Source organism: Panthera onca, chromosome D2 (genome assembly GCF_046562875.1).
Source record: "Panthera onca isolate mPanOnc1 chromosome D2, mPanOnc1 haplotype 2, whole genome shotgun sequence".
Taxonomy (NCBI): domain Eukaryota; kingdom Metazoa; phylum Chordata; class Mammalia; order Carnivora; family Felidae; genus Panthera; species Panthera onca.
In genome coordinates this window covers 12,026,938-12,052,148 of record NC_138349.1, presented here as the reverse complement: position 1 = coordinate 12,052,148, position 25,211 = coordinate 12,026,938, and the positions used below count along the sequence as shown (strand labels likewise).

Below are 25,211 nucleotides of genomic sequence, written 5' to 3'. Positions count from 1 at the left end.
TTATCATAGAGTCTAGTCTTTATTGAAAGACTTACTTCAACTGTGGTTTACAGCTTTGGCTTATGTTGGCCAGTCATTTTAGCCTCTCACTGCCAGCGACATAAAAATCAAGTGGGAATGGCATGGGGGAAGTGCTAGGAGAGAGCTTATTAGAGCAAAGAAGATGGCAGTCAGAAACACATCACCAAAATAAATCTCAGAATCATCAAGAAATAAACATTTTCTTGCACGCCAAAGAATCTCTGCATTTTAATGAACATGGAAAAGGCAACGATTCTTAGGCTTAAACTGATCAAGATAGCACTGACTTCACTTTGTTATAAAATAGACTTGAGTCTGTGTTAGCTTGACAGTTGTTTTAAAATGGTGCGTTTCATTTGGATAAGTAGCTTTGTATTTTAAAAACCATTTAATATGAAATAACTTCCATTAAGTGAACTGATCATGAAATCTTTCTCTCTTTTGGATTGAGACGAAGGACACTTCAGTAATATGTTTACTATGGCGATATAACTAGTCTGGGTAATTTCATTAAATCAGAATATACAACCAGGAAACACTGCAGCTACATGGAGCTGCTATTGCAAAAAAGGTATTTAATTTACTGGCAGACCAAAAAAGGCGAACTGAGAATATTGGTATATTAAAAAAAAGTCTTCAGTTGTTCAAGTTTCACATATATTCAAGAAATTTTAAACTAGGAAGCATAATTGATATAATGTGAGTGTTCTCCTTATAAAATATAAAGTAACTTTTCCGTAACATCCCCCAAGGACACTAGCCATAAACAAATAATAAGGGTAGATTTTATACAGAAGAGTGTCACAGGACTCCTGCGGTTAACACTAAAGTGCCGTAACAAATCTGGCCCAACGATGAGCTTCAGACCCTGCCAATATTCGCGTTCAATACATTTGACTGTTCTCCTAAATGGGGGAAGAAGACAAATAATACCAAAAGTATTGTGGTCACCAATTTATAAAACCATTGTTATTTTAAAGCTAGTTGTAAGACTTCAAAAGTTTAAAAAATAGTCATTTGTGGGTATTAATTGCATCTTACCACGTAACTGGTAAGGGTTTTCTCATCTTGGTGCCCAGGCCTCAAAGCAGCATTTCAAACACACTGCCTAAACATTTGCACCCTCTAGCTGTCAGAAGTCAAATACATACGATTTTACCTTGGGATAGAACTTTGAGGCTGATTTTATCCACATAGCCTGAAAAGCACCCCAGAAGCAAACTTCAGTCTTCCATATCTACCTAACTGGTTCGTTTACAAGCTCTGCACACATACAACTCAGCCTCTGCTCAGGCTTGTCATCCCATGCACACGACCCACAAGGAAAACAAGTTAAATAAAAATAAAAGTCACAACTCTGTGTACTACTTAAGCTGAATATCCAATTATAAATTGGTACATCAAACTGTCTAAATAAGATGTTTTAGCAATCTTGTTAAAAAAATTCTTGGGCAAAATATATCTAGTTTTAAAAAACACCCCAAGATTTTTTAAAAACACTTGTACTATACAACTTATAGGAACCTTGAAATAGGTTTACAAGGTTTTAATTAAGGTATTTACATACCAAGTGATGTAAAGAAAAAGAAAAAGAAAAAAAAAAAGAAATCTAATTTCCAATGACATTTTAAAATGTACTAATGCATCAAAGATCAAAGATTTGTATGAAATTAAAATTAAGGCCTTTTCTGTATAGTAATTTGTATAATTTTAATTTTACATAGTAGCCAACCTTGGAAGTGTCAGTCTTAAACATTCTTATCAATCCATTGCATTCAATGCAGTGGAGAGTGTGAAGTGTTACTTCAAATAATTACATTGCTGCTACTTCTATGTTGAAGCATGCTTTTTAAACACTGTAGTTATTCAAATATTTACAATGTATATCATTTTAACTTCATGTAAAAGCACAAGTATGACTGTCTGATTTTAATACAAACACCATACTTGGAATTTCCCCCCAAAATGAAATGTAATTTACTACAATTTTAATAATCAACACTTTTTAAAGTTTTAAAAATATGTCTTAAATGTGGACCACCAACATTTGCTCAAGTAACTCAGATAATGCTGTTCCTTATTTAGCTTGAAAATTTCTTTATCAGTCTGGCTTCGGTTTCTTTAGGCATAAAGTATTTCCTCCAAAGCGACTCCAAAATCATGCAATTTCTTCCAATATCACACTTTTTTCCTGCTGACTTCAAATGTGGTCCACCTCAAGGGAGGGGAGGGGAGTATCAAGGTTCAGGATGAACTTATGTGTGATTCCCAGTTTTTCACGATCCTCCCTTTTTTTGCTCTTTTAAAAACACAGTGAGTTAAAATACTGAACAGCAAGATAAAAATGGAATAGTATCTAAGAATCAAAACGTATTACCCATTTCTCCTATTATATCAAAATTTGTAGTCAGAATTGTCTTTATTGACTTTATTTTAGTTTTTGTACACAAAGAAAAATCATGTTCATATCCATCATGAACAAAAACTTAAAAAGGCAGAACTAGAAGACATGTGTCCTTCACCAAAGCAAAGCTGTGCTAAAGGTTCCAAACATTTCAATTTTTAAAATAAATATTTTCATTTTCCGATGTCTACTTTCATGTCTTCAGAGTGTCACAGGAAACTGAAGCTATCATGAATTACAATTTTGTTTAGAGTCCCAGCTCACTGTGTTTGGTAACTTGCCATACCATATCCAGCTTGGTTAGGAGGAGGTATTACAGGGGGAGGAGCTTGTCCTTGGGGAGGCTGAGCACCAAATCCACCCATCCAAGCAGCAGAAGGTGATTGACTTGGGGGAAACAAAAACAAAAACAAAAACAAAAACATCTTGAGCAAACAAAAGAAAAACTTATCTATACATTTATACAAAAGTCAAGCAGAGCCTAATCACAGAATAGACAACAGGAAATCAACACACCTACAACAAAGAGCAAAGAAAAAGTGATACGCATCCACGTATATAGAATACATATCCCAGGATTAGTCTTAAACTTTTGTTAAGATAATCACAACTTAACACAGTAACTTCTCTGAAGAATATCTCAAAACTGGTATTTATAAACTGACAGATCATCTACCTATCCTGTATTGCAAACATGGGACATCAATTTAAGAAATTTAAAAAACACAAGTTCATGTTGGAAAGAGAAGAAGGAACGAGTCAAAAAAAGATCTGGGCTGGCCTGGGAAAAGGTGCAAAGGACCGACCTACTCTATGAACAAACAGGGGGCAAAAAGGAAGCTACTTTGTATCACATAAACCTCTTAAGACTTCTCACACAAGCCAACAGACATAAATCATTAAATTTCTGAACACATCTAGGCAAAGACCTTTTCCACGCAAAAATTAACAAGGAGATAAAATAGATTAGAAACGTCAGTGAAGTTCTACCAACTGCTGATAGAGATGATAGGACACACCAAATGTTACCCCAACCTTCCCTTTCACCTACATAATAAAAAGCAAATGTTTAGCACCATAATCACTACTCGTAAGGTTTCTATAAGGCTTATAATGTCAAACAGTCTGATGAATTTACTTTAAATAGATTCTCCCTAGAAAAAGACACTTTTTATCTCTTTTGTCAAAACCGGATCTGTTTCTACACTGGAAAAACCCAACTACTCACTCTACTCCGAATCCTTGCTGGTTCCATGGTTGCCCGTATACTCCATAAGGCGGGACTTGCCACCCATTTGCCATATACTGTCCGTACTGCTGTGGGTTTCCATAAACCTGGCTCCACTGGCCCCACTGGCTATAGTCGACCTAGGAAAAAGCAGAGCACTGTTTCAGGGGCTAAGTAAGAAACACAGGATTTGAAGAAAGTGGGAGACAAGGAAGAGAAAAACTAAGTAAGCACCCTTATGTGAATAGGACTCTGTTATTTATCATTGTCTAAGTTTATTGGGGTGGTGACACCTGTGGAAAGAAAGTATTAAGATTCAGTTAATACCGCAAAATAATCACTTTTGAAAAAGCATTAATAAAATCAACTGAAAGCAGCTATAGGCTTTTATTTTCTGTTTGTTTATTTTACAGAGTTTCTAAAGCTTTTATGTAGATATGTAAGACGGAAACCTTAAAAAGTGCTGTGAAAAATCGAATTACCTGTTGGAAGTTTTTAGTCATATCAGGAGATTCTTTACCCCAATAGCATTTAACAACATGTCCTTCAATAGTAGTGCCATTCACCGAAACAATGGCATGGGCCGCACTTTCATGGGTTGAAAATCTAAAAGAGGAGGATATGAGGTTTTTGTCTTTTTTTTAAAGAACTTATTTAACACAGTAAATAATAGAAAGTCATTAGTTCCTATCTGTCAACACTTGGTGTAGACAGAACTTGAAATAAGTTCTACATTGCAAAGAAGTACTAAAGTAACAAACACTGACGCCTGAGGGGATCAAAGCATGTAACTGAAAGGAACGGGTCAAACAGGAGTACCCTGTAGGTAGGATTTTACCTGACAAACGAATAGCCTTTCTCTGGAAAAACTCTTATTTCCATAATTTGTCCAAATGGCGAAAAAGTCTGTCTCATAAGCTGATCTGAGAAACAAAAACACACAAATAAAATACTTAAGGCTCAGGACCCCGGTACGACGATGCAGCCCCGCAGAGAAGGGGAGGCGACAATCACACACTGTACCTGTTAACCCAGAGGCAATTCCCCCACAGTACACAGTACAATTTTTTGGACTTGACTGGTTTACTACATCTTCAAATCTCAACTGCTTAGTGTTATCTATATGCAGAAAGGAAACAAAAATGTTGATTGTACATGGAGTATAAAACAGATTACGACATACTGTTAAGATACGCCTCACTGGGCGAGAAAAAACAATTTTTTTTCTTGACACTATGATTTGATCTATAAAATCAGCTGGTTCACTGCTCCAAATATACTAATTACCAAAGCCCAGTCACTATCAGAAAATTAAATTCAAGATGAAATGAGGCTTACAGTACTAATTTAAATTTTAAGAAATTAAGACCACGCTAATTCATGATTTTGTGACATATCCATAATCTTAACATACATAGTAGACAAATCTTACTTTCTTGTGTACTTTTAGGTGCAGGTGGTTTACGTGTGGCCCAGTTGGTTCTGATCTGACGACCACCCAACCACTGACCTCCCATATGCACAATTGCATTTTCTGCATCCTACAGAGAAAGAACAGAAAGAAAGAGTAATTACAGACACAGAAAACTGTGGTATATAAGACTCAGTAAGATGAAATAAAATGCTGGCACTGCTGGATCCAATAAATCTTTTCAGTAAATGAATTCGCTAAGCACCCTAAGTATACAAACCTGAACTAATATCACAAAACAATGATCTGAACTTGGGTGAATACATAAAAACTATCTTTATTCACAGCTTTCAAATTACAGCATTTTTAAGCATTAAGGGAGCATAACTGAAGCATCGTAATTCAAATACATGAGGAAAAATCATAATCGCACGGACTACCAAAACAGGAGAAAGCAGGACTCCCACAACACAGAGCTGTTCACAAATATCTTAATTTAGTGGTTGATCTGAAATGTAACTTTTACCGAAGAATATACAGAAACTCTAATATTATGGTCTAAATTACCTACCCCCAAAAAATCTACACTCTAGTAGCAACAGATTATGGCTGTGACACAAGCCTGAAAACTCATCTTCAAACAGAAGATTTCTGCATTATGATTCAGAATGCTGCCAATAAAGCTGAGTTTAATTATCACAACTAATGTGAATATGAATCTAAGCAAAGAAAGAATGCAACTCCTATTCTCTGTCTTGCTGCTTCAGCCACTTTGATAAAACGTAGGTAATTTAAGTTGCTGAAACGTCTAAAATGTTAATACCAAAGCCTGCTTTATTATTTGATCTTACACTCAGTGCAAATGCTTAGATATTTTGGTAACTCTTTCTTAAAGAATTTAGTTTTCTTTTCCATAATCTGCTATAGTCATTAATATCCTAGCTACAAAAGGATGAATAATTTAAAAGTTAAAATGAAGATTTTCATGGTTCAGACTAAATATAATTTAACTTCCCTCCAAATTCTGAGATGAGCTCGTATGTCCTAGTCTTGAGCCTGACTTCCAACACGTCCTACCTTTACCAATGCATAAATGCAACTGCAGTAATACTCTTCCTTAAAATCAGTCTATCTTTTTCCAGTATTTATTTCCAAGAAAAAATTATTCTCTACTACTAAAACATACAAAATTACACCAAAAAAACCTATGGCAGTCAACATCTAAAAATATTCAAGATTCAGAATAATTAACGACTAAATTTTTTATTAAATTTACATTAAGTTGAAAAACATACCAGTTTGTTATAAAAAGATACAAAACCATAGCCTTTGGATTTTCCAGTTGCCATGTCTTTAACTACTCGGGCATCCCTGTGAAAAGAAGCACAGCTAAATGAGGGAAGTAAGAGTCATCCTCAAAATAAAAACTAAAAGGAACCACACACACTGTATTGTGAGCATTTTTTTAAATAAAATTCCAGTTAGCCCTAATTAACTACTGCCATTCCTGAACTCTCCCTAACGCTTCTTTACCTGTTAGAAAAAAGCAGTAAGACAAAAACATGTAATAAACATGCAACCTAATCAAATAGCCTGCACTTTCTAAACTAAATGCTCAAATTTGAAGATTAATAGGAACAATAGTTTCCTTTTCTAATATTCTATTGGCTAGTGTCCTCTAAGGTTTACTGGCTCTATAAATTACTGTAACAATGCTAACTACTTTACCATGCAATCTCTAAATAGTTAAATGTCTTCTGCCTAGTGATACAAAATATATGAAATATTAAAAAATTGAAAAAGAGGTAAAAATAGGAATTAAAAAGGCATACATGGCCTGTTAACAGATTTCTTTATTTTTCTTGGTCAATTCTCTATCATCATTTTGGAGTTTGGGCAGCTGTAAATTTTGAAAAATTGACATTTTCAGAAATTTAAGAAAGGAGAATAAAAAACTAACAACAATGCTAAGCACACCAGTACGAAAACAACAAATTTACACAGAAATTTTAGTGAGTAAGTTAAAATGATTGGAAATATAGAACTCCACTGAATATAGAATGTTAAAATGTAAATACTAAAATATGTATATATAAATAATGTATAATAAGAATAAATAGAAATGAGAAAAAAATCTACAACTGAGTTCCAGTGTGCACAGTTCCTTGCAGTTAGCCTTCAAGATCCTGTCCATTCTTATGAGCAATTCTGCAAAATAACCAGAATGCTATTACTTTTAATTGTGACTTGGACTTTAGAAAAACTGCAGGTCTCAGGTATAAATAAAGATTGAAAAACAGCAACCTGTATTATTTTTTATATTGATTTTTAAAACAGTACTACTTACCACATTTAAAGATTAAAAAGCAAAGCAAATATCAAAATAGAAAATTAAGAATTAAATCTTTCTTTCAAATAAATCTATAGAACAACAAATTGTATACAGAAAAGTATTGTTGTTCTGAGTTGAAACACATTCCTGTAAAGTAGTACTACAACGTTTAATTTAAATCTACAGGAAGTACATAAACATTACACGAATTTTAATCAGAAAGATAAATTGTGATAAACATTTTATAAAACTTATAAAACCACTTTTAATTTTCCAATATATTTGATCATGTAACACATAGTGAAATTTGAGCATTAACTTTGCTAAAAATCAAACCACATTTGGGCCCTAACTAGCAGAATCAAATACCACTAACAAAGAAACATCTACTAATTAATCCCACATTTATGGCTCAGACAATGAAACATTTTAATATTGTAACAGTACTACTTTTGAGTTAAAATATTAAAACACATTTATCATTATAATTAAACATGTACATTTCCAATTCAACCACAATATACCCAAGGATTTACCTACTTTTCCCAATTTATAATTCCTTCTATAAAAATTTAATACACAGCATACATCACATTCACTTTTGGTTAACCACCAAACTTTAAAAACATTTGACAGAAAGTTGGACTTTATAATAGGCTTTACCACCCAAACATCTGCTTCAAAGATAACAAACAGAATCACTTAAAAATTTTTAACATATTATACACAGGATTAGATGAAAACAAGACCCCAAAACACTGAAATGACATTAACATTTTCAACAACATCTACTAATCAAAAAAACAAAACAAATCAACCAACAAACAAAAAAAATCACACTAACTAGGGAAAGAAAATCTTAGTTCCGGTACAAGTTAATCATATACAATTGTGCCTATCACTACTGAATATAGTATTGATTGTGATACTTACGATATTTTACCAAAGGGGGCAAATGCTGATTTGATATCTTCTGTTGTAATTTCTGGACTCAAATCCCCAACAAACACGTGGAAGTGATCTGAAATCAAAGCATTTGGTAATCAAATACTTAAAGTCAGCTCCTAAGCCTTTTTCAGGTAACACTAAGGGAAGAGAAACCCTATTTAAGCTGGTAGCGCTGCCGGGATAATTTGAGAACTCTTCCACAGTGAAATGCAGCAGAAGTACTTACTGGAAGTATCTTTTTTCTGGCTACTTGGTGTTGTTGCCCAGTTTACTTTGACCTCCTAAAAATAAAGATTATATTTAATACAATTATTAGGCACGTCATTATGAATTCTAACACTTACCACTTATTAAATCACTGATAATTTTTGTAAAAACACTAGGCTGAATAAAGCAAAACCATCACTCAGCACAGCTGAATATTTGTTTAAAAACTCGCTAAAAAAGAATACAAGCTAATTCGCCATGCAAATATACACACTTGTGAGGTGCCATCATTCTGTTATCTTACCTTTCCCAAAATTTTTCTCCCATTCATAGCAGCTAATGCAGCAGCTGCATCTCTGTGTTCATAAAATTCCACAAAGCAATATGGGTCATTGCTTGTATGCTGCAAAACAGAAAATCCAACAGAAGAGTTGACCCTTCTGCTATCGGGTTGCTGAGAAGAAAATCCAGGAAAAAACATTACTGACAGCTAGGAATGTACAAGGTGAGATTGCATCAGCTTATGAAAGCCTAACACTTATAAAAATAAGATTTATAGCTACACCTGACTTTGCACCTCAGAATACTGTTGTACGCAAACAGAACCAACTGAGCGCTATAGAATCAGGACTATCTCTGTTAAATCAAAATACAGAATGCTGGTGAAATACGTTAAATATAAAACAGAAGTTTATATTAGACCAAACAAAACCTTAAGTTTAGATCTGAGATAAGGACCACTCCTTACCACTGCTCTTCTCTCTCCCAACATTATTCCCAAAAGGATGAATTCTATTTATGTATCATAATCCTTCCTAAACTATATCCATGCCAAAAAAAAAAAAAAATATATATATATATATGTATATATAAATGAACCAACTTTACAAACTTTATTCTTGATTGAAACTAGGATTTGTAGTACTACACACGAGGAGATGAGATTATGTATTTCTTTTCTGGATAAGGAATGAGAATAAAAATGGAAAAATTTCACATTTATAACCAGCTATTGAAATGAACTCCCCATCTTTCAAAATATCCTAACGAACAGGAGACTCTATTTAGTCTTCAAAGACCAGAAAAATATACTAGTAATCAAGAAAAGAATTTCTGAAAGTATGTCTTAATAAGATATGCCAAGACAAAGCTACAATTTTTAATCACAGAAAATAAGAAATCTTTATTAAATATGTTCTACAACATTATGCTTGAAAGTAGTTGGCAAATAGACATTTATAAAGACAATGAGAAAGTATTACCTAAGTTATAGCAACTTTATAATCTAACAGCCAAAATGGAAATGAATTTTATAAAACTGCAACCTACACTGAAGAGCCGCAAAACCGTACAAACACATTTCTGCATAAGGCTAAAGCATTCATCACTGTTCAATGTAAAATGCCCTAAAAAATTAATACTATTTAAAACGTGGAATTCTAGTTTCACTTACAAGGGGTACAAAATACCAGATAAAATAAAGATCTTTTCAACAACCACTGTTTTTCATTCCAGGAAAGTTTTAGAAGAAAAATCCAAAATAAGACGTCTAAAACAATAGTGGCGAAGCAACCAGAAGGCATTTCCTTGAGGGAAAAAAAGTGTGATCATTAATACTGACAAGAAAACTATGGGCTCTCATACAAAATCCTATTGTCGTAGCCATGTGAACTCCGTTCTTAAGAGGTACAGAAAGGAAATGAGGAAAAGATTCCAGAGAAAAACATGCACTTAAATTCCTCTTATAAAAGAGTTAACATTTACTGGTAACATTAATTTGTAGAAATGATTTAAAGGTAAACAGCAAGCTAAAACTATGCTATTCAATTTTTCATTTTACTCCCATCTCTTCTGCCCTGATGGTCTTTAAAGAAAACACTGGTAATTGTAGCAAAACGTACAGGGGTCCAATGGTAGATCCATAACAACATAAGGCTTTAGTAAATTAGCCTACTTCTGCAGACTGACTTCAAGCTTATCTACCTAGTAGCAGGCCAACCCCATTCAATGTATGAACTATGCATGTGTACACACACACACACACACACACACACACACACCACACTGCCTTTCATCTAAGATACCACTGATCTGTCACAACCCAACTGTCAGAGATGTTAAAATTTTTTAGCCTTAGAATCACTAACATTACATTACAGTATATGGAGAAACCTAGAATCTAAGATAAACACTATCTAAAGTAAAAGATCATAAAACTAAAGGAAAAGGATTTTTCACATACTAAAATGGAATCTACGAAAAGAAAAATAAACGCCTACATAGTCAGTAGTACAATTCATGCTCTTTGGAAACTTCCCACCTATGCCACCAAGGGATACTCTAAAAAAATCAACTATGTCCTTACCTTAATTAGTATTGTCACCAATTTTTGTTGGATGACATAAATGTCAAGACAGAGAAATAATGAGACTTTACAACTATCTACAAGTCTGAATGTAGGAGTAGTAGAATATGGATGAATTATAAAAAGCCATTTCAAATCCCTCTCCCCTCAAATGGCTGATTGTGCACACAGTTTAAAAAGGGTACTATTAAATATTTATCAAATATTTCTCCAAAATCTGCTAGTGACTCTTTCCACTTTCTCATACCCCATTCTCTCTTGAACCCACTCCAGTCAGCTTCCTACCCAACCAGGCCAATGAACCTTTGTGCTGAGCCCACCAGCGACCCTTCTGCCACCTCTATGATCCTTTTTCTGTCCTCATCTTGACTTTCAAGCAGAACTCAAAACAGCTAATGACTCTTTCTCCCTTAAATATTCTAGTTTAGGTTCCACATAGCCTCTTGGTTTTCTGGTTTTCTCACTTGGAGGATCTTTCAGAAGGTAGTTTTCCCCCTTCACTCAAACTCTGAACATCACCCTAAATGCGGAGATGCTCCAAGCACTTGGACCTGAGCCACCCGACTCTTCTCTATCAGCAAGTACTCTCTGCAGATCCAGCAACCAGATCTCATCTGGTCCCACAGGTTCAAATACCACTGCAAGCTCGTATCATCAGCACTGCTCTTTCAGTTTCTCCAACTACCTACATATAAAGTCCATTTATTTGTCTAACATGCACACCTTCAATTTAACACTGCCAAAACAGAACTCCTGATTCCCACCACTCCCCTCACCCATCCTGTGCCTCCTCTGACCATGCCCATTTGAGCAAACGAAAACATTACCATCCACACAACTGCAAACAAGAATCTTAGTGTCTTTCTTGTCTTCCTTCCCCATATGTCCCCGCCACCAATCCAGTCCTATTGATTCCACCTCCAGTTATATTCCAAACCTACCTATTTCTATTTCTACACCTACCACTTTACAGACAAGCCCCCATCATCTCTTACCTAGGTGAGAGAAATAAACCCAGCTGGTTTCCCTCCTTCCATTCCTGTCCCCTACAATCCATTCTCCACGACAGTCATTCTCCAAATAATTTTAAAAATGCAAATCAGGGGGTCCCTGGGTGGCTCACTCGGTTAAGCATCCGACTTCAGGTGTTATCTTGTGGTTCGTGGGTTCACGCCTTGCATTAGGCTCTGTGCTGACAGCTGAGCCTGAAGCCTGCTTCGAATTCTGTGTCTCCCTCTCTCTCTGCCTCTCCTACCCTCATGCTCTCTCTCTTTCAAAAATAAACAAACACTAAAAAAAATGCAAATCGGAGTAACTCCTTACCCTTCTTAAGACTCCACCATAATCAGAATAAAATCCAAACTGTGTGCCACGGCCTGGAATGCCCCAGGTGGCTCCAAACGCTGCCTGCCTGCCTCTTTACTCTCATTTACCACCACTTCCCTCCACTCCCCAGGCTCCAGCCATCCTGGTCTTTGGTTCCATGAACTCACCAAGCTCATTACCAGCTCAAAGCCTTTGTATCTGCCATTCCTTCTGCCTCCGGCTCTTAACATAGATGGCACCATCTCGTTATTCTCATCTCAGATCAAAGACGTGACCTCTTCCCTTACCACCTACCCTATATTAGCACCAAACCTCCAATCCCCATACAGACCTGTTTTATTCTCTTCATAGCTTTTATCCCTAAATGCAACTATCTTGTTTACTTGCTTTGTGAATATTCTCAATGTATATGAACTCATGGGAGTCGCCTTTATCTGGCTCTCCACTGTATCCCCAGCACAAAGTAAATTTTTGATGAATAAAAGGATGAATGAATGAAGGAATAAATAATCAAACACAAGAAGTAAAGAAGAGATACCAGAACAGAATGATGATTATTATTAGTTAAGAAAGAAGACCAAAAGGCCAATTTGCTTTACTGGTTTTTCAGAGTTCCCCTTGCAGGGCATACACGAACTCCTGGGCACAGCTTCTGGCCCCTGCCGAACACTCCTGCCTCATCTCCTGGCATTTTTTCTGACCAATCTCCTTTGGAAGGCCAGCCGTGCTAGGGTTTCTACCTTCCCACTTCCTATCAAAGTACTCCTGTTCCCTCTGTCCACCAGGCTGGATCGATGTTCTTCTCTCACCCAGAATCCCTTCCTCTGCTATCCTTCAGTTTCAGCCCGGACATGGACTCCTCCCAGAAAGCCTCCCCTCACCCCAGACCTTACCGGACCTCGGTGCTCCCACAGCACTTGAAGCTGCCTACTTCCACAGCATTTATCATCCTCTGTCATTAGTGCCTGTTAACTCCTCTGTCTCCCTCATTAGGTGGTAAGATTCTACGGGGCTAAGAACTGTCTCATTCATCACTGTATCCCTAGCACTTACCAGAATGGCTGGTACGTAGTACACAGTCTAAAAAGTGTGTGGGTGAATAACAAAAAGGAAGACAAGAACGAACTGAAACACAAATCTTTGGGCACTGCTACACAGTCTTAACCAGGAAAGTATGAAAAGAAAGTTTTCTTTGCAAAAAGGGAAAGAGAATTCTTGTCCTAACAGTTTAATTCCAATCTGGGTAAAGCTACTCAGTTATTAGTATTTATTAAAGATGCTCAAGATGCGTGGTGCCGCAGCATACACGTGAGGGGCTAATGTGCTCCCACATACACCGGTTCCTAACCTTTACGTGTGTGTTTTCTGAATCCGTAACATTCCTACCGGAAGCGTATGCAATGTCACCTAGTTTTTCAACACTCTGAGATAAGCTCTAACAACTTTTACAAGCGGAATCACTTGATGACAACTATATCCTGAAGAATGACCATGTGAGAGGAACAGCACACAAACTTTGTCCTCTCAAATAAAACTCCTTTCTAAACCTAGTCTGTCAGCCAAGTCAAAGTAATAAGTCAACACAACAAACGTGACCCTCTCCATCAGAATAAGTGAGGCTTAAAACGGTATTTTTAAATGATACTAATCAACTCATGTATTTCAAAACGGTAAACATCATGCTGTCAGCACATGGAACTGGGAAGATCTTACCTCTGTTATCATTTTACAGCTTTTACAGGGTCCAATCTGACTGAATAACTGAAGTATAAGGACTTCTGTCACATCTCTGGAGAGGTTACCTACGTATCTGTTCAAGAAGAAAAGAGTACATTATCAGCAATTTCCTTTCAACTCTGGCTCTAATGCATTATCATTTAACTCAACACCTTTTATTTCATTGTAACTTCCTGCCTTCAATAACATTTTTCCAATTAAGCCTGATCCTATGAAAGTTAAGACTAACCCTTATTTAGGAAAGCAGCAATTGTTCTCAGGCACTAAATTAGGCCAGTAAAGCACCACTTCACACGTTTATAAAAAAGAAACCAGTGTTACTTTGCATACCCCAAAAGCCTATTATTCTGTAACCTATGTATCATTTTCTCATTTTATTTGTTAGAAGAAAAATAACAAAAATTTAAACCAGTCTCAAAATAACTACAATTTCTGGATGTAAAACACAGTTCAAAATGTGTGTGTGTGTGTGTGTCTGTCTCTCTCTTTCACACACACACAAAATACCAAAAATACTGATTGATTATAACACCTGATCGTAAAGAGATATGAAACTTAAGGTGAGTTTATCTTAGAACCCCAACTAAAGCAATTACACAAACAAAGAACAGAATAAAGGTTAGAGCAAAACAGAGATTGGAGGGCTTTGTTCTGTCTTGCTAAATAAAGATTTATTGATATGTCTTCACTGTTTTATTGTAGGAAAGCAGGGCAAAATCGTAAAATTTCCTAATCTAAAATACATCAGAAGCAATAAAATACATCTTTATATAGATAACAAAGCAAATATAAGATTTCTTCAGAAGTTTGGAGAAAATTAAGACAAATCTAGGTAAACTTATACTATTTAAAAACTTGGGATTATTTGTTAAAATTACAAATTGAATATATGTATTTTTTATAAGAAATTCTGAATACAGATAAACTCAAAAGAAAGGACCACCACCACCCAGAAATGACCACCGGGTTTCTCTTGCCCCATGGATTTATATTAATTTAGCTTAATAAACTGCCAAACTTGTAAGTGTTTCTGGTACTTGGTGTATAATTCCTAAAACTCACATCTGTTATGAACAATCTCATAAACCCAACAATACTTATAAAATTTAACATAGTTTCTCCTGGAAATTAAAAAGACATAAGTTTTATTTTCCTAACAATAATATATAACATCTGGAAACTGAGTACTGAGACCAAAATAAGCCTTGCATCTATGGTTACCATATTAAATACATAACTGCTTTAAGCTGGAACATTTTGAAAAGGAAAAATAAACTGAGAAATTTAAAGTGTAAAAAAATTATCTGATTAATAATGAATAGCAAGAGCGCCGGCCGAGGTAGCTCAGTCAGTTAAGTGTCCGACTTTTGATTTCAGCTCAGGTCATGATCTCACAGTTCATGGGTTCGAGCCTGTGTTGGGCTCTGTGCTGACAGCAAGGAGCCTGCTTGGGATTCTCTCTCTTTCTCTCTCTGCCCCTTCCCTCCTCTCTCTCTCCCTCTCAAAATAAATAACATTAAAAAATAATAATAATAATGAGTAGCAATTCAATGAGTTCAGCTAAGAATTTTCATTGCAGTGGGTACTTACATGCTCTAAAACTGAAACACAAGTCCAATGTTACTTAAGCAGAAAATTAAACCAGGGACAAACTGGTTTAGGTCTACTATGCCATCTTTTTCTTATAATTAAAGTAGAGCAGACCTATCGGTAGGCCATGGAGTGACATACTTTTTTCCAGCAGTAGCAAAAGGTTATACGATTATAAGCTCGTCAGACAACTGCCTATTCATTTTTAACTCATAGGGGTTTGTGAGCCTGTATCCAGGGAATAATTTCTTTTTGTACAAGGTAGAACTATCTATAAAGAAAATGAACAAGTGACCGTGGTCTCCTAAATGTTATATTCATTTAACCTAAAGTGCTAGCTAGTTCGTTTCTAAGAGAATACAAGAGGAAAGGATAAAACTGATTTTCACATACTGACACTAATAACGAAGTTAACAGAATCACCATTTTAATATAATAAAATTTAAATAACTTAAACGGTTTTAAATTTGCGTTACTGTTTATACATTGATTTGTTAAGAAAAACTGCATGGGCATTAATTACCTTCCACACCTAACAGTCACAATTAAAGCTGTTACTGCTTAATAGGATTTTTATTCCACATCAACATCTTTCGAGTGAGTTATACATTTTGAAGAATTCTAGGGGCACATTTAGATACAGCAATTTACATTTCAAGCACTGATGCCAAAGAGCAAAATGGTAATCTAAGTTTAGAATGTCATGAAATACAGTAATTCAGTGTTCAGGTTTCCTACTTTTTAAATATCTCCACTAAAAGTTCAGTGGTAAAGCAGCAAACTAAATTCCAAACACTAATATAAAAAAGGACTTCCATGACAACACATAGAACACCTTAGTTTACCAGGATAAAAAGGATGTAATTCATCACATAATTTCACCTAAATTTCACCCAAATCTCAGACTGCCTTCTCCTTTACTCGAGTTCTGTAACTCATTCATTTGCAGATGCCTTCATCCTTCCTAATACTCAATAGGGAAACTTCCTATAGCTTTTAAAATACTGTAGTACACAGCTTAAGTACCTTGCATTATCGTAAAATTTTTCCCAAAATAAATACTAACAAAAATACTTAAGACAGATGTTCAACACCTGACCTGGAAAGAAAATCATCTCTTGGCAATACACTGAAATGGTATCTTTTCTCTTTCTAAATTATAGTTTCTACACTTCATTTTCTTTCTGTTCTGGTTAAGAAGTAGTCAGTGTATTCTAAAGTTCCAAGTGTTTAAATACATACATAATTTTTACTTGAAGAACTTACAAAATAACAGAAAAAGACAAACGGCTCAAATTCTTGTATTGAGGTCAATACAAAGAGTAAACACTTAGAAAATTCCAAAACAATTTTTTACTCAAGAAAAAAAAAAGGCATACCTTAGATCTATTTTGTCTTCTATGAACAGGAACTTGTAGGCACTAAAGCACTAAAAATGGAAAATGATGCTTTTATCCCTAACATAAGGGTTAAAATCCAATTTGAGACCAGAGACTTGGCAGTTTCACTGCAGGCAAAAGTTCACATTGCCAAACTACTTCCTATGTCCAACTGGGCAGAATTTTAAGTTAAGATCATGCCTTTTCAGAAGACTAATCAAACTTCTTCAACACTGAACATGTTCTCACTCTGAAGAGTTACCAAGGTTGAAATTAATTACATGCACTTTTACACAGGCTACCTATGGCTAAATTTCCACGAAAGTAACATTTTTGCTTTTGTTCTTGGCAAGTTCCTATATGAGAAGATTTTATAACAATATCCTTCAATGGGCCTCTAAAGAACGGATCAATTTGTCAGTATTGCATTTGAGGAAGAGGCACAGGGGAGGAAAGGTTCGGGGCAGGGAGGGTGGGGGGTTGTCCAAGTGAACTGACCACTACATAAGGGATAGCAGCACACATACACACACATTTTAAAGAGACAGAGAATATGATTAAGTCGAACAAGGTGCTTAATTACAGTCACAATATAGCCAAATCCATTGTATAGCTAGTCAAATTTATAACAGGATCTAATAGTTTCTTCTGCTATTGCCCTCAGATGTGCAGATTATACTCTAAATCACTGCTCTATTTCCTCCTTTTTTGACAGCCTCTAACAAAAAGAAAGAACAGCCTTAAAGGATGGCATTGCATAACACGGTGTAATCCCAGATCCACAATTCCGACTCATTTTGGTGCATCAGATAAATGAAGTTAATTAAACTATAATAGAACACCATTATAATTTAATGTTGTATTATATATTCAGATATACCATGGATGAAATCACTGCACTCAAAAGCTACCCACAACACAAGCCTGAAACGTGGGTCCAACACCAGATTACACAGCATGATCTCATTTGTTTTTTTAGATCACAAGTTATCCCATACATATAACCCCAAGATAAATGTCAAATAAGAACAAAGAACATCAGAAAACAGACCTTTAAAGGATAAATAAACTTTAGGCTGAACATCATCAAAGCAATTCTATACCACTTTAAATACCATCAAATAAATTAGTAATACTGTAGGTAATGAATATTTAAAGACCTACCTAGGCTATAAACACCATATTGTTTTCTGATGATAGAACCATATGTCTTAGCTTGTGTGTGTCTGCAGGAAAAAAACCTCACTAGTAACACACAGGCATTTTAAGGAAACAGTTTAAGATAAGTTTTGTTAAGAGTACATTCTTTTAAAACATACTAGCCACTTGAAAACCTAACCCACAGATCACAATGTAAAATAAAAGAAGGATCTCCATAAATAAACAAAAAGAAATCCTACTAGATGTCAACCTCTAAAAGTCACGTTCAAAGTTTCCGTCATGTTACGTACACCTAAAACACTTTGAGGGGAATTATGTAAAATGAACACTTAGGAAAAAATAATATGCATTATTTTTATTAAAATCTGATAAAAAAAATCCCAATTCCGAAACCTTTGCTTTTACCTCAAAATTCTACATATGAAGGTTTTTTTTTAACATAGGTTTTAAAAAAAAGGTTTTAAAAAAAGATATAAAAATCAACAGACCACACCATGTATGACAGTCATGTCTGCTCACAATTTTACATCCCTCAGGACTTAAAAAAAACAAACTTAATACTAATTTAATGAAAAGAAGTATAATCATTGTAAAATATTTGAGTACCTCTTGTGTTCCGGGCAGTGAACTAAGTGCTGCAGGGGTAAGACCTAGGAAGATGTAGCAGTCCTTGTCTAAAAAAAAAAACCCTTCCCATAGAGAAGAGTGGGAGAAGGAAAAAGGAAGACAGAACAGTAAACATGTACTAGCATACAAGTACAACTAAGCTCAAGAGGTTTCTTTACTCACATGTACACATGTCACATATTCTTAGACAACTGTAAACAAAGATGACTTAAGTGTGTTTCAGAGAAACAAGAGGATATTGGAGAAAGTAGAGGTAAAAAATAAGTGACAAAGTTAGCTCGTTAGTCAACTGAAGAAGGGTCCAAGGTCTGAGGGAGACGAAAAGGCAAATGCAGAGATAGTTATGGGAATTAAAGGTAGTGAAATGGCATATTATTTAGCCTGACAAAATCAGGAATTCCTCTTCACAAGGAACATATAGATACAGTTAATGAGAAATGTGCTATGAGAATTTACCAATTATTCAGTAGCTATTATGATGCAGTGATGACATTTCAGATGTTTAGATTCAATGTAACTTGTATCTTTGTTAAATACATGCTGGCTGGGCACTAAATCCAGCTTTCCCAGATGCTTCCATCAAAGCACACATGGCTAAATATCCAGCCTTGGCTTCAACAGATTTTAAAGGGCAAATTTCAAATTGTCCCAATTCTCTCTTTTCTGGGAAAAAAAGGTTGGAAATGGGAGACAGCACAAAACATAAATATAAAAATTCTCCTAAGCAGGCTTTTCACTGAAGCATTCGATGGGCTAAAGTTGGCTGTGAACTCTCAAAACAGGATGGCAAATACTTTGGTGAGACATTAGAAAAATACGATTACAAAGAGTGCAAGCCCACCCTCCCTCAGGTTCCCCCCCCCCCCCAAAAAAACGAAACAACAAAACCCAAACCAGTATCAACATCGTACACAGATTATCTGTCTTCTTTACTATCTTCTCTACTTTGGTAGAAGAGACGAGAAGCTAGTCAGACTTCCTAAGTACCCATCCACCTTCATCTATTCCCCAAAAAGTAATTTCCCCAACAGACAGCAGAGCCAAGTGGACTATGATCATATCAATACTAGGCAGAGGCAAAAGAAAACAAAGCAGTGATCTGACTCCTTGTACTGGAGGTAGGTGTGCTGAGTTTCCAGAGGCTAGGAAAACCGAAGGTGCCCAACTGAAACACTGATTTAGAAATTACTCAGACTTTTTAAAAAATGTAGAAAAAAGAAAGGAGTGCCACACTATCCGGAAAGGAATGCAAATGCTGAGTCATCACTCTTCATTAGGAAAGAAAGGAAAACTGGAACAAGCGGTTGGAAGATGAAATTCATTCATTAGATCGGGCTTCAGGTAAACAAGCAACAGCAAGATAGAAGAAAAAGCGCTCAGAAGACACACATCGAATAATGGGTAGACATCATTTTATCCAATTCTGAAGGTCTCAAAGCACAAAACAGATTAGGAGGAGGCAACACCAAAAGAGCAAAAGCAGTTTAACAACTGGTTGTCAGTGTAGCGTAGGTAGCGCTCAAAGTAAACTTCCAAGAAGGGAAAGATGCTCCGGTGGCAAGAGGCATCCCTTTTGCACTTCAAAAGTAGCGGGCGCTTTTCGAGTGTCTCTGACAGCGTGGGCGGGGGCACGTGGGGCAGAAAAAGAGAAGGGACTTGAGTGGAGGAAGAGTGTCCAGCTCCCTCGGAGAGCTTAGCTTGGGAGAAGAGCTGGGAGCGATGTAGCCGGGGACGTGCAGGGCGAGAGTGGTAATTCCTCGGGGCCCGCCGGGCACGAGGCTGCGGTCCCACCCCCGGTCCCACCCCCACCCAGGCCCTGCCCCCGTGGGGACCGGCAGCTCCCGGCCCAGTCCAGGGCCCCCACAGCAGAGGGGGACCAGGAGCCCTCCCTGGCCTGACAGCCCCTGACGTGCAGAAACCCGGCCTAGGAAGCGCGTGCAAAGAAGGGCGCGAGAGAAAAAGGTCGAAACAAACCCCAGACCCCAGGAAGCGACTGTTTGGGGGAAGGGAGGACTTCCTTCCCAAGGAAAAGGGGACAGAGGAGGAATGCACTTCGCGTCCGCGCCACCCCGGAATCCACCCCAGGAGCCGCCGCGAATCCCAGCTTCGGCCCGGCTCTCTTGCTCCCTCCCTCAGCGTCTCCCGCGGTGCCCGGGCCTCTCGGCGTCTGGCAACCCCCATCTCGGGTACTCACAGAGTCCGGGGCTGCCCGTCGTCTTCCATCATGGTGGGTGCGACGGAGCGATCCCGGGACAAGGGGGAGGGCAGGGCTGGGGAGGGGAGGGGGTGGGGAGGAAGGGGAGGGGGGCTCCGGGCACCGGCTGGGGACAGAGGAGAAGGCACCAAACCCTGCTCTCGGGCTCTCTCCCCCCAGCCCGCTCCGGACACTGCGCTCCAACCAGGAGGAGCAGGAGGAGGAGGAGGATGAACAAAATGGCCACCGCCACCAGCCAGGCAGGAAACGGGGCAGAGCGCAGGCGCGGCCCGCCAGGTCACCGCTCAGGCCAGCCGCGACGGCCTGTAAATGGGATAACTGAGTGGGGAGAAAAACGGGCCGCTAAGGAAACCCTGTGCCCAGTCCCGACGAATCACGTCGTCGCTGTGCGCCTGCTGGCCGGCTGAAGCCCAGCCAGCTCAAAAACAGATCGAGTGAAAAGGGAACCGCCGTGAAGCTGAAGGTTCTGGGAATTGTGGTCCTGGAGAAAGAGGGAAGCACTTCTCCAGAGGACTTCTGGGAGTTGTAGTCCACAGGAGACGGACACCGCCCGCAGCGCCCTGGGTCGCGAGGAAGAGACTTCTGGGTAGTGTAGTCGTAAGTGAGGACGTGCGGCGACCAGGAAGTCGGCGTGCTGGAAGGAGAGGGAGAGAATAAAAAGCGTCGTTGACAGGCGGGGAAAAGGGATGGGAAAAATGCTGACCGGAAAGTAAACTACAAGTCCCAGAGTGCCTCGTGCTGGAGGCTGGCCTAGGACTGCTCTAAGCATGTTAAGGCCCTTCAGTTGGCGCAGCTTGCGCGACTGCTCCGCCTTCGTCCAGCCTGAGAGCGGTTTCTTCAACTGCGTGTGAAGCAGTGCTTTGGCTCCGCGTGGTGTGTGAGTCGGCAGGCCCTTCTAGCCGTGCTCTACTCATCAAAACAGCCGATCGGTGGACATCAACCGCCGACCCGCGCGACGGGCTGGAGGGGCCGGGGTGGACCTCGGGTCCGAGCTGAGCTGGGAGCCGCGCTCGCTGGGTCCCCTCGGGCTTCCCGTGGTCGGGTCCTGTCTTTTCGGCATGTTTTCCCGCAAATAGGTATTCCTAGCCTAGGTAGGCTGTTTGTAGATTGCTTTGTAAGTTTACAAGGTTTCCCCATCCTTTATCTCATCGGATAAGAGGGTAAGAAGAGCAGTCCTCCATTAAAATGACTCGTCGAGCCAGTGTAAAGTACAGTGATAATGCCCTCCAACCCCTTATTTAATTCTTGGAGTTGAAAGAAATATTTGGGCAGAGACGTGCACAGACTTAAGGTGGTGTTTGCAGATACCGATCATCTACACAGAAAATGAAGTCTTGCTTGAGGATGGAGGGAAACTGCCTCTAGCCCTGTAGAATTTTTCCCCCCAAAACAGTTCATGGGTGCGCTTCCATCCTCTCCCCCCAGCATCTTAAGGAGAATGTTACTGAGTTTGTATCAGCTGTTAGTGAAGGGTGGTAGTAAAGATTTATTTTTCAGCCTGTTGCCCGAGCCTGAGGGTCGCAGTTAAACAGTGCCTTAAGAGTTGGCTCTGCCAGCTGTACTGAGGAGGAGGGGGATTTGAACCTGGAAGGCTTCATAGAAAGAGGAAGGAAGTTGAGCCCCTTAACATTCAGTGGGAATGGGATGCCTGGGTGACGCGGTTGAGTGGCCCACTCGATTTTGGCTCAGGTCGTGATCCTGAAGTCATGGGATCAAGCCCGAGCCTGCCTGGGATTCTCTCCCTTTGCTCCTCTCCTTCGCTTGTGCAGTCTCTCTCTTAAACAAAAAAAAGTGGGAATAGCAAAAAAGGCACAGAGGCCAGGATCTCAGGTTAAGGTATATATAAAGTATTTAGGGAGGGAGAAGAGGGGAAAGCATGGAGTAGGGGTCTTGAGAGCTTAGGGAGGTGGGCTTTATGGAATTGTGGTGTTCAAGATTTGTACCAGGCTGAGGAGTTGACCTTTGTCTTTCTGGAAATAAGGAGTTATTCAAGGGTTTTTGTTTTTATTGGACCTAAGTATAGGACTGGATTTATCATAATCCAATTAATCATTGATCCATGCCTAGCCCACTGTATTAGTTTCCTATTGTGGCCATAGCAAACTGAGTGCCTTAAAATAATAGGAATTTATTATCTTACAAGTCTGGAGGTCAGAAGTCCAAAATCAGTTCCAACAGGCTAAAATCAAGGTATTGGTAGAGTTGGTTCTTTCTGAAGTCTAGGGGAGAATGGGTTCCTTACTTTTCCCATCTTACAGAGGTTGCCTGCCTCCCTTGACTTTTGGCCTTATACACCATCTTCAAAGAGCATGGCAACGTCTTTCCTTTCTGACCTCTGCTTCTGTCCTTACACCTCTTTTTGACTGGTCTTCCTGCCTCCCTCTTTCACTCACAAGGACCCTTTGTAATTACACTGAGACAGGATAATCTCCCCATCTCAACACCTTTAATCACATCAGCAAAGCCCCTTTTCCCATAACACGTGTGTTGATTTTGGGGATTAGGACCTAGAAGTCTTGGGTAGGCCATTATTCAGCTTACCACACATAACCTACTTTTATTAATTTAGTTACTTTTAACCATCTAACAATAGCTGAGAACTCTCCACCCTAAAAGGAAGTTATAAGGACAGCAGTTTACAACTAAATGTATGGTTTATGTACAACTAAATGTAGTTCCTGAGACACTAACTCATCCTCTTTACCCCCCAAACCAGATTAACATAATCATGAATCTTTACCATTTCTTGTTTTCCTTTTTTATAAACTTTTATTCCATATATGTATTTATATGGAATACATATATATGTATAAATATATATATATATGTATATATACATATATATATATATAAAGTGGGTGTATACAATGTATTTTTAATTGTTTAAAATGTAATTGCCCCCCCACCCCCCACCCAAAAAAAGGATGTGCGCACTACACACCTATTAGAATGGCTAAAATCCAGAACACTGACAACACCAAATGCTGGTAAGGATGCAGAGCAACAGACACATTCGTTGCTGGTGGGAGTGCAAAATGGTACAACCACCTTGGAAGACATTTTGGCAGTTTTTTACAAAACGAAACCATAGCTTCTAGGTATTTACCCAAATAAGTTGAAAACATATGTCCGCACAAAAACCTGCACGTGAATATTTATAGCAGTTTTATTCATAATTACAAAATATTGGAAGCAACTAAGGTGTCTTGCAATAAGGGAATGGATAAACTGTAGTTTATCCACACGATGGAATATTATTCAGTGAAAGAAAAAAAATGAGCTATCAAGCCCCCCAAAAAAACCCATGGGGCAATCTTAAATGCGTATTGCCAAGTGAGAGAAGCCAGTCTGAAAGGGCTACGTACTGTATGATTCCAACTATGTGCCATTCTGGAAAAGGCTTAAGTATGGACACTAAAAAGATGAATGGTTGCCAGGGGCAGAGAAGGAGGGGCAACAAATGGGTGGAACACAGGGCATTTTTTTTTTAATTTTTTTTTCAATGTTTATTCATCCTTGAGACAGAGAGAGACAGAGCATGAATGGGGGAGGGTCAGAGAGAGGGAGACACAGAATCTGAAACAGGCTCCAGGCTCCAGGCTCCAAGCTGTCAGCACAGAGACCGACACAGGGCTCGAACTCACGGACTGTGAGATCATGACCTGAGCCGAAGTCAGCTGCTCAACCAACTGAGCCACCCGGGCACCCCTGAGCATGGGGGCATTTTTAACGGTGGCAACACTATTCTGATACTGTTTGGTGGATCCCATAGAACTGTACAAGGCAGAGTGAATCCTAAGGTAAACTATGGGGACTTGAGTAAATAATAGTGTTCGTCAGTTGCAACAACTGCACCACATAAACACAAGATGGTAATAATGATGAGAGACTATGCCCTGGTGGGGGGGGAGGGTGTATTGGAACTTCGTACTTTCTGCACCATTTTTCTATAAACCTGAAACTCTAAAAACATGAAGTCTGTTACAAAGGGAAAAATAGGCCTTTGTATCCTTTCAAGGCCTTTTTTGCCTAGTATAATGTGTAAGATTCAGTTGTATCTTATGTATTTGGCTTTCATTTTCACTATCGTATGATTTCTAGTGTGTGAATCTACCACAGTTTGTCTGGTTTCTCATGGAAATGGACATTTGGATTACCTTTGGGTTTTTAGTATTATGGACAGCGCTGCGATGAACATACCTTACCTGTATGTGTCTCCTATTACAGACGTGCAAGAGCTTTCTTTGATCTGTTTGGGTT

General features: G+C 38.3%; 1 protein-coding gene across 5 annotated transcripts; it reads right to left on the bottom strand.

Annotated features, from left to right (window-relative positions):
- TIAL1 (TIA1 cytotoxic granule associated RNA binding protein like 1) lies at window positions 1-21,423 on the bottom strand. 5 transcript variants are annotated; one of them, XM_060641348.3, is made up of 13 exons: window positions 20,931-21,423; window positions 18,113-18,174; window positions 13,956-14,052; window positions 8,856-9,005; window positions 8,571-8,625; window positions 8,330-8,417; window positions 6,360-6,435; window positions 5,086-5,194; window positions 4,677-4,772; window positions 4,492-4,576; window positions 4,136-4,259; window positions 3,654-3,793; window positions 1-2,812 (listed from the first exon to the last, which is right to left on the bottom strand). In XM_060641348.3, the coding sequence occupies exons 3-13, from the start codon at window positions 13,965-13,967 to the stop codon at window positions 2,686-2,688; spliced, it is 1,062 nt and encodes a 353-aa protein (XP_060497331.1). In that variant the 5' UTR covers window positions 13,968-14,052; window positions 18,113-18,174; window positions 20,931-21,423; the 3' UTR covers window positions 1-2,685. The 5 variants fall into 5 exon arrangements, with proteins under 5 accessions (XP_060497331.1, XP_060497332.1, XP_060497328.1 ...); XM_060641349.3 differs by having other exon boundaries at window positions 8,856-8,954; XM_060641345.3 differs by lacking the exon at window positions 18,113-18,174.
- Window positions 21,424-25,211: the final 3,788 nt, after the last annotated feature.